Source organism: Montipora foliosa, chromosome 14, assembly GCF_036669935.1.
Source record: "Montipora foliosa isolate CH-2021 chromosome 14, ASM3666993v2, whole genome shotgun sequence".
Taxonomy (NCBI): Eukaryota; Metazoa; Cnidaria; class Anthozoa; order Scleractinia; family Acroporidae; genus Montipora; species Montipora foliosa.
In genome coordinates this window covers 17135593-17145592 of record NC_090882.1, presented here as the reverse complement: position 1 = coordinate 17145592, position 10000 = coordinate 17135593, and the positions used below count along the sequence as shown (strand labels likewise).

Sequence of the window (10000 nt, the reverse complement as noted above, 5' to 3'; positions counted from 1 at the left end):
CGAGTTCACTGCATCAGGGTTGGTAACGTTACCTTACATATAGGGGTGAGTTGGAACACGATACATGCAGTCATTCACTAGCCGTCACGCAACAAAAAATCATAGGTCACCGTTTCGTAGCGAAACTCAGAGGTTTTCATAATTGTAATCTACGCAGTAGATGGGTTTTTCGTGCAAAAACATGAAGGAAAACTCAAAGATTGGGATAATGCAGAGTGAAGATAGACAGAGAGCAAATCAAATTCGTCTTAAAATCACGGAACTTTCTTTCTTTCTTACCCAAGACATTTACATATAGCGGAGCGTTATGTGTAGGGGTAAATTGGCAGTTGAAATAGTTTACATGGGCCTGTTTTGGGCAGAAAACAACTCAGATACGTATTAATAGCACAGAACTATCTTTGATGTCTTCCTTGAAACCGTCTTGGTTTTGTTAATGTTTACAAGGTTACCTAACATGTTTACATATAGGGGCGCGAAAGCTGAACAACATACTCTATGAGTTCGCAATTTTATGATGATGCGTACGTGAATAAAACTAGGGCGTTGACTAAAAACGTGTGCTCTACAGTTTTCTAAACTCCCTCGCGGAAAATGTAATAGGACCTCCAATAGCTATCGATGAGCATGAAACTTCAAATTCCTAGGGAAAATGTAGTATCGAAGCACGTTTACCCTTCAAGATACTATTAATGATCACTGGAAAATACGTGAGAAAATAAGAAATAAAAATGAGGGGTTTCAAAAGTAACATCCTCCACCCATGTTTTTAATGATTTATCATGTGATATATACGCTACGAAAGGAATCGAGTTACCTCATTGGCCTACAATTCCTGCAGGATTCATTCGTAAACAAATTGGAAAAAATTGGCGTTCCTTGAGTAGTTGACTTGTTTTCTGCTCAAGACAGGTCCACGAAAACTATTTCAACCCTCGCTACGAAACGGTGACCTATGATTTTTTGTTGCGTGACGGCTAGTGAATGACTGCATGTATCGTGTTCCAACTCACCCCTGAGGTAACGTTACCAACCCTGATGCAGTGAACTTGAACTTGCTCAATCCGTATTGCCTCATCCTCCGGTAAACCGTACTCTCCGATACAGCAAGGATCGAAGATATTTCCTTGATTGTAAATCCCTCTTGTAGTAAATCACCAAGCACAGACTGTGGAATAAAGAAAATGGGGGCACCACACGTTCCCCCGAGTTTCTTCGGTATTTGGTGCATTCTAGACATCATATCACTGCGAGTATTTATTCCTAACATTTCCATTTCGTGTACCGACAACTTGCAAACAATGTCCGGAGTAATGTGTTCAGTTTGAAATTTCTCAGTCAGATCTTCGAGTTTCAGTCTCTTTAAGACTGTGTATACCTGCCAACTTTTTCTGAGATATAGGCGTGAGATTTTTATCCTGGGAGTGCTGGGCTTTTTGAAGACGACACAATCATTTCCGAAGATTTCCGAAGACGTCCGAAGTCTTCCGAAGAAGTCCGAAGTCTTCCGAAGTCTGTCGAAGACGTATAAACGCGAGCTCGCTCCCAGTGCTTTTCACTTCAAAAATCAGAGATCGCGACGAAGGTATTGTCATTTATCTATTTTACACATGGTTTTCGTTCCTTACATGGGTCTGAGTTAACATATTTTTGGAAATTGTGTCAAGAAAGACGGCAACAACTCACATTTTCCAATCAGGCGTGAGAAATTGGCCCGCAAGCGTGAGCCGGCGTGAGATCGAAGTTTTCAACCCGCAGGCGTGAGAGTTGGCAGGTATAGACTGTGTCCATTTCGAGGTCTCCAAGAGAACACGACAGAAGCAAGAACGGAAACAAAATGGCGGATCCTCGATATTGGTGCCCATGGCATTGTGGATTTTTCACAAGCTCCTACCCAGACCCCGGGGAATCATCACCTCATAATGAAGAACGCACCGCATATAACGACAAAAGCACCTCATATAATGATGACAAACAAAGCACCGCATATAATGTAAAAACTACTTCATATAATGATACAACCACCACATAGAACGACGAAAGCACCGCATATAAAGACGAAAGCACTGCATATAATGACAAAAGCACCGCATATAATGACAAAAGCACCGCATATAATGACGAAAGCACTGCATATAATGACAAAAGTACCACATATAATGACAAAAGTACCGCATATAATAAGAAAAGCACTGCGCATAATGTGAAAGGCACCGCATATAATGTAAGATGCACCGCATATAACGTAAAATGCACCGCATATAATGAAAGAGGTTCACATAAGACAGTGTTGGCGTTCCATAGTTTTTGGCAACAGAGGTTAATTATTCGTAATGCGATCGCTTCCGTTGCCGTTAGCAATGGGTCGCAAATTTGACACTTTTATCACATTACGCATTGAATCCACGTTATCTGTTATTCCTAAAAATCTAAAAATATTCGTGCCTCATCAGTTTTCGGTCGAATTTATGTCCAAGAAAGCAGATAAATTGCAGAAAATTTTAGTTTTACATCCAAAAATTCGTAATCAACGCTAAAATGACCAAATTTTGCCTGGAAAACATATTTTACTGTTATTTTTCTTAAATTTTTTCGTTCAACTTTCGCTTTTATAAAATGTTTCAGTTGTCTGTAAATAAGTTATATGCTGTTGGAAAGCTTATTTTCTTAGCTTTAAATTGATGTATTTTTTCCCCCTAACTTTAAAAATTTTTTGAGAAAAAAAAACATTTTTTGGCGATGGCTAATTTACCGCGGTTTTCTCGCGGTTGGGAAAGTAGGAAAAAGAGTTAGGCCGGTAGCCAGGTTTTTAACCTCAGAAAAGGATCTGTTTCGTCGTACGAACGTGTAAGGACCTGTGAGCCAAAGGGCCTCTGCTGGTATGACTTCTGGGTGACCCCTTAATAACTTCTTACTAACCGAGCGCGAGGGCGGTACTGCCAGGGAAATATTGGCCCGAGGTCGTTGCAGTACGGACCGAGCGCAGCGAGGTCCGTACAAAAACGACCCAGGGCCAACATTCCCCAGTACGGCTCGAGCTAGCTCGGTTAGTAAGTAGTTTATTATATGGTTTTTGAATTACCTTTTGCTTTGTTTTTGCAAGCCCGTAATCGGCCCGTGGGTCAGTCACAATTAGCCAATCAGAGCGCGCGTTATATCGGCTACAAACCCCAACTTGAAAAAAATTGCCTGGAACGCTGCACGTACCACAGGCAACCCAGTGTACCCTCAGGAGGGTCTAGTATCCTGATAAAACACTCCTTGTTAGTATTCTTTATATAAAGAATACTAATAAGGCATAGCCTTTTTTTCTTGTATGCTAATATTCACCTCTCACAATTTGAACCGTTGTTTTGAGTCCAGAGGGACACGCTCTTTGTGGAATGTTTTTTAAGCCGTTCAAAAAACTCGCAGCACGTGTTTTATCGGGTCTAGAAAACACTCGGCTACACCTCGTGTTTTTAAACCCTGATAAAACACTGCTGCTCGTTTTTTAAACATTACGAAAACCACTGATAAAGTTTTTTATAAGGTTGGTGTGATTTTTTCCTTCTTTTAGGGAGCTTCACCTTTCTACAACATGGCCCTGCCTGTCAGAGGAAGTTATTGTGGACAATTCTGTTTATTCGTAAGTGACACCAGGAGAGTGGTAACGAATCTGATCCCATTAACTGGTCGCTTGATGCTTGATATTAATGTCTTGGCAGATGGGTTGGTTGTGTCTTTTGAGGCATTGGTCATTTGATCAGATTTGCTACCGTCACCAACTTCATATTGAAAAGAAGGTGCTGAATTTTAAGCCTGACATTGAAATGAGTCACAGTGATAATAATATTATTTATTGCTGGTAACACAGCAACTTGAAAGAAACTTGAGAGCTTCTGAGGCAAGTTTTAATAGTTTAATATGCTCTGGCACTGAGCTAAGAGGAAACAAAATGAAAGGAACTTTATTTACCAGTAAGTGTCTAGTCGTTCTAGTGCTGGAGCACTAATTGGGGACACTGTAAACTGAAATCAACAAATTAACACAATTCAAATCAAATGTGGTTTTTGGAGGAGAGGGGAAAACAAGAGTACCTGGAGAACCAACAAACTCAACCCACATATGACGCCGAGTCAGATGGCATGCAGCGAAAACTTTTAGCAGACAATAGCACCTGACTTCAACAATAACGTTGTTTCTAAAATGCTGCCATCGATAATATAAATGGCTGTTGTGCAACAATTCATTGCTGAGGTTTGATGCTGTCTTTTCTGATTGAAATTTGGCAGCAATTTGAAAAAAAAACTGAGCAAATACTGAGAAATGTCTGTTTTAGAAATTAGGATTTGATGACAGTGTTGTCCACTCTTAAATAAAGTACAGATAAATTTCTTTGCAGTGATCTAGACTCTTGTCATGCCCCTCAGTGGTCAGTAAGAGCAAAGATGAGTGAAAACCCGCAGTGTTTACTTGGTTAGTATTTGCCAACAACACTAAAATAATATTTTTATAAGTACATGTAGTAGTAAATGTATAGTAGATGCTCTACCAACTTGGGTAGCTGGTGGTTACACTGCCCCCTCTCCTTCCCCCCCTCCCTTCCCCCCTCCCCCCTCCCTTCCTCCCCTCCGTTCCCTTCCCCCCTCCCTTCCCCCTCTAGTCTGTCACACTTGAGGCTTGTAATGAACAAAGTAGTAGCAGATGCTATTTCTTCATGAAATACCCATGCTGAAGTTGTAAATGGTAAGATGGCTTTCCAGGTGAAATGCTGGTCCACAACAGGATACCTACAATACTATGAAGTTTCTCAGGGTAAGAGAGCTTTGGCAATAGCCCATTTCCGAGTTGCTGCATGCCTCAGTTTCAAAGCGAGTCCCGGTGCACAACCATTCAAATGAAAATGAGTTGCGTATTCTCATGCAAATCTAACTCATTTTCCCTTACAATAGTTGAGCACCAAGACTCACTTCGAAACCGAGAAATGGCCCATTGCCTGGCTTAAAAGTTGTCCAGCACAGGGTCCCCAATGTTGCTGACTGGAACTTAAATGCCTGCATCATCTTCATTTAGGTGAATATCTTGGTGGGTATATGACCCTTTGTCACAGACAAGAATCCACAATGCAGCTTCTGAACAAGACTGTCAAGGATGATGATAGTGAGACTTAATGCTTTTGTTTCATGTAGTTGCTTGATTTACATGATGGTCTGGCAATCGACCAATTTACTGATAGAGCGAGTTTTAATTTAGTGCTGTAAAACCAAAACCAAAGTTATTACTTTGGCCAATCAAAAAGGACTGAGACAATCCAGTAAACCAATCAAACTCGAAATAATTACACGTAGCCGACACAAAGTGCGGGAAAATGTGCGTGCGCGAGCTACGATTGGTTTTGGTTTTACTTCTGATTGGTTGAAAAAATGGCGTGAAAACTTTGAACAAATCACTGAGAGAAGCAAACATAAACCAAAGTAATTATCTAATTACTTTAGACATTCAATTGAAAATCGCTCTATTTTGTTAAATGCTTTATTTATAAATTCTCAGCACTAATTTCCCAATCACCATGATCATAAGAATATCAAGGCACTATAAGAAGAGTATTTTATTTGAAATTCATTTCAGACAACTTAGCAGACATTACTCATGCTCTTCAGAGGCTGACAGAGGCACCTCCTGTTGCGTCACTATCAACTGCTGTTTCCAGGGCAACGTCAAGAATATCAGCCATGGGGGAAAGAAGCTCTGATGAATTTCCAATCCCTGGGAATCTCTTGATTGAAATACTTAAGGTAAAGTGTCTGTTCCTCTGAATGGTGGGTTCTGGATGACTGATTTATGATTAGGTTCTTAAGCTGTGTCCTTTCATCATCACTAAAAGTGGCCCATTGATTGTTTTATCAAGCCTTGACCCCAGCTAGTGGCATTCCGAATGTCCCAAAATCATGATCGAAAATTAACCTCTTCATCATTCATCCACTCAGCATTAAAGATAACATCCAACTTTTGTGTACAGTGGAATTATTTGAATGATACAATGTAATCATTGGGATTTGAATAAAAATTGGAAAAAAAATGGGACTTCTTTGCGAGAAGTTGTCTGACAGAGGATTCACTTTATTACATCCTCAATAGAAAATCAATTTGAGTGAACCTGTTTAAGGCATCTTAATCACAGTGGCCTGCACACAGGTTCTCCTTGCGATCAGTTTTGCGCAATCAACAGACATTACATTACAACTGTTGACCACACATCATTGCTCGCAGCTAAATCACTTTGTTTTGGTGCCTGTAGCATTTATTTCCTGATGCTGATCAAGATTTAAAAGACCTTGAAATAGCACAACAGGAGCTTTTGTTTGATATGATGGAAAACAAAAACAAAGGAAAGGAATGCAATATGCCACAGGTAAGGCAAGATGTGTGCATCTCCACAAATAATAATAATAATAATAATAATAATAATAATAATAATAATAATAATATCAATGATAGTCTCAAGTCTTTTAGCACTAAAAGGGACAGGTGCTCGTTGGCAATTTTGAAAAGAACCCCTAAAAGGAACCAAGATCCTGTCTTCTGGGCATGGTATGAAATTCTTTTCTCCCCTAAGAGGTACCAAATTATGGGTTTTAATCAGACAAAACCTTAATTGTCAAAATAATGTCTCATGTCATAAGTTTTTGGCTCAATACCCTAAAAGGTACTGCTAAATCTCCCGCTGAGGACCTTTTGAGGCTGACCACCCTACAAAGGAACCAAAACCGCTTTTTTAACCCCTAAAAGCACCCCCGTCCTTTTATATGGGAGTCCCCCCCCCCCTCCCGGGCACTTACTGGGGACACTGAACAGACAAATCAAATAAATTTATCTCAAATCGAATCACAGGGAGCTTTAGCACGTGCAGGGCGTGCAAAGCTATTGTTTTTGCCCACTAAATATGCAAATTTGTGACGTTCTCGTTGCCGTCGCCGTTGTCGTTGCTAAAGCTCCCTATTAAAATTCCAAAGCGCGAAATCATGTCCAAGGATCAACATGGGTAGTCGGCCCTCCATGCCATCGCTTATTAGGGAGCTTTAGCAAAGACAACGGCGACGGCAATGAGAACGTCACAGTGGGCAAAAACAATAGCTTTGCACGCTCTGCACGTGCGTTTTTCACTTTTGTCCATTTCTTTGCCGTCGTCTGCAAAAAAAAAAACAACGTGAAATAGCCAAATTTGAGGTTTTATGGAGAACGTCAGCGCGCCTCTCATAACGGTTTCATTCCTGAGGGACTGCCACACCTTTGTCATATTAAAAAGCTTGGAATACTCGCAAAGTGATTGCAATAACGCGAAATTACGTTTTCAGATGACGTTCTCGTTGCCGTTCCCGTCGTCGTTGCTAAAGCTCCCTCTTGCAAAATAAAGCTGCTAAATCAATTGCCCCAAAGTAATCATTTTAAATAAAACGTGGAGCAATGGGATTGAAGAAATCCCCAATCTTTTCTTGTTGTATTTTTGTTCTCTTGCCCATAATCAGTTTTTGTTTCGTTCTTCTTCTTCACAATGCTCACTCAAGGCCTTGCCTTTAAGTTATCTGCGACTGAAGCGTAGTTTTTAATGCTCTATTCGCTGTTTATTTCTCAGGACAAGTTTCGTAGTTTGAAATCTGCACCTGAAGACAGTCTTACTTTCTTTCTTGCCGTGTGTATTTGTATAGTTTATCATAGTTATGGAGGTAAGTGAATGGTTTTTACCTGTTCACAAAGATGAAGCTCCCACTGTGAATATTTAGAATAAAATATGCCACTTAGGCAAGAACAATGTTTTGTCCGGCTCGCGCATGATTGAAGTTTGTTATGAGAACAAGGACAGTCTCTTGTTCAGTTCGGCTTCTTTTGCCAAGTGAGGCTTGTTGCAATGTCTTCTTCACCAAAATTAGATTACATTCATTGAACCTATTGACTGTGATTTCCCTTTTTCCGGCAGGTTTGAGAGCTGTTGCTCATCTATGGCAGGAATTTGTCCTGGAGATGCGCCATAGATGGGAAAATGATATTTTTATTCCAAGGTGGGAAACAATAAATAGAATTTTCTATCACTCGTGGGTCAAGTTTTAGCAATCAGTGCTAGTGGGTTCATACTATTTACTTGATAATCAATATAAACGTATAATTATTGTTTTTGCACAGGTTAAAACTACAAGCCCCCAATCTTGGCAGTTGCCTTGTTCACCAAAAACTCCAGGTCTGTATTTTTTAAGGCCTCTCCGTGGCGTTTTAGCCCATTATCCCTTTTACTCCCAAGAGTGACACTTACAGATTTTACTCTGTCTAACGCCAGACGATTTTACTCGTCAATGGGGAACCCCACAGGAGTAAAAGGGTTAACAACAGCTAGATTCACTCAAAAACTATGTCCCCATAACCCTTTCACTCCCAAGAGTGACACTTATAGATTTTACTCTATCTAACGCCAGACGATTTTACTCGTCAATGGGGAACCCCACAGGAGTGAAAGGGTTAACAACAGCTAGATTCACTCAAAAACTATGTCCCCATAACCCTTTCACTCCCAAGAGTGACACTTATAGATTTTACTCTATCTAACGCCAGACGATTTTACTCGTCAATGGGGAACCCCACAGGAGTGAAAGGGTTAACAACAGCTAGATTCACTCAAAAACTATGTCCCCATTAACCCTTTCACTCCCAAGAGTGACACTTATAGATTTTACTCTATCTAACGCCAGACGATTTTACTCGTCAATGGGGAACCCCACAGGAGTGAAAGGGTTAACAACAGCTAGATTCACTCAAAAACTATGTCCCCATTAACCCTTTCACTCCCAAGAGTGACACTTATAGATTTTACTCTATCTAACGCCAGACGATTTTACTCGTCAATGGGGAACCCCACAGGAGTGAAAGGGTTAACAACTGCTAGATTCACTCAAAAACTATGTCCCCATTAACCCTTTCACTCCCAAGAGTGACACTTATAGATTTTACTCTATCTAACGGCAGACGATTTTACTCGTCAATGGGGAATCTCACGGGAGTGAAAGGGTTAACAACTGCTAGATTCACTCAAAAACTATGTCCCCATTAACCCTTTCACTCGCAAGAGTGACACTTATAGATTTTACTCTATCTAACGCCAGACGATTTTACTCGTCAATGGGGAACCCCACAGGAGTGAAAGGGTTAACAACTGCTAGATTCACTCAAAAACTATGTCCCCATTAACCCTTTCACTCGCAAGAGTGACACTTATAGATTTTACTCTGTCTAACGGCAGACGATTTTACTCGTCAATGGGGAATCTCACGGGAGTGAAAGGGTTAACAACTGCTAGATTCACTCAAAAACTATGTCCCCATTAACCCTTTCACTCCCAAGAGTGACACTTATAGATTTTACTCTATCTAACGGCAGACGATTTTACTCGTCAATGGGGAACCCCACAGGAGTGAAAGGGTTAATGTACGTTCTTTTTAGTTTCATACCAAACCCTTTCAGCACACAGCTTACTCTGAACAGAAATGACCCGGGCAAATTAACCGATCAGAACTTCGTGCAACTTCACACAACCGGTCAGCACAAAGCGCGGGAAAACGCGGGCGAGGACTGGGTTTGATTTATCCTCTTCTTGGTAACAGTGAAGTGAGGAATCGCATAAAAAACTTTTAATACCCATCTGAAAAACTGATGTTGCATTACCGACATAACTAACTTGAGTAGCTCTCAATTTCAAGTGTCATTTAACTTTCAGATGCTCAACTGCTGCATTGAAAGAAAGCGACTTTCCAAGATTCGTACGGCAAGCCTACAATTTGCAACTAACCTGGATAAAAACTCTGCAACGAGGACTCAAAACTCTTCTTCAAATACAGACAGTGATCGAAAGAGTAATTCAAACACGCGATTGGAAAGTACGGATTCACAATCGAGTATTTCTGATGATGAAGAATTCTTCGAGGCTGTTGAAAGCCAAGAAGAGTATGGAACGGAGACGGGACATAATTCAGAA

At 40.6% G+C, this 10000-nt stretch overlaps 1 protein-coding gene across 1 annotated transcript in view; it reads left to right on the top strand.

Annotated features, from left to right (window-relative positions):
- Positions 1-3210: 3210 nt before the first annotated feature.
- The window catches only part of LOC137984696 (rab3 GTPase-activating protein catalytic subunit-like), a 20369-nt gene continuing 13579 nt past the window's right edge, over positions 3211-10000 (top strand). Inside the window, exons 1-9 of the mRNA XM_068831950.1 lie at positions 3211-3628; positions 4385-4458; positions 5056-5142; positions 5611-5777; positions 6281-6394; positions 7616-7706; positions 7958-8039; positions 8161-8215; positions 9743-10000. The exon at positions 9743-10000 is cut by the window's right edge and continues 159 nt beyond it. Coding sequence (XP_068688051.1) covers positions 4431-4458; positions 5056-5142; positions 5611-5777; positions 6281-6394; positions 7616-7706; positions 7958-8039; positions 8161-8215; positions 9743-10000 — 882 coding nt within the window. The 5' untranslated portion in view covers positions 3211-3628; positions 4385-4430. The remainder of the gene's footprint in view (positions 3629-4384; positions 4459-5055; positions 5143-5610; positions 5778-6280; positions 6395-7615; positions 7707-7957; positions 8040-8160; positions 8216-9742) is intronic.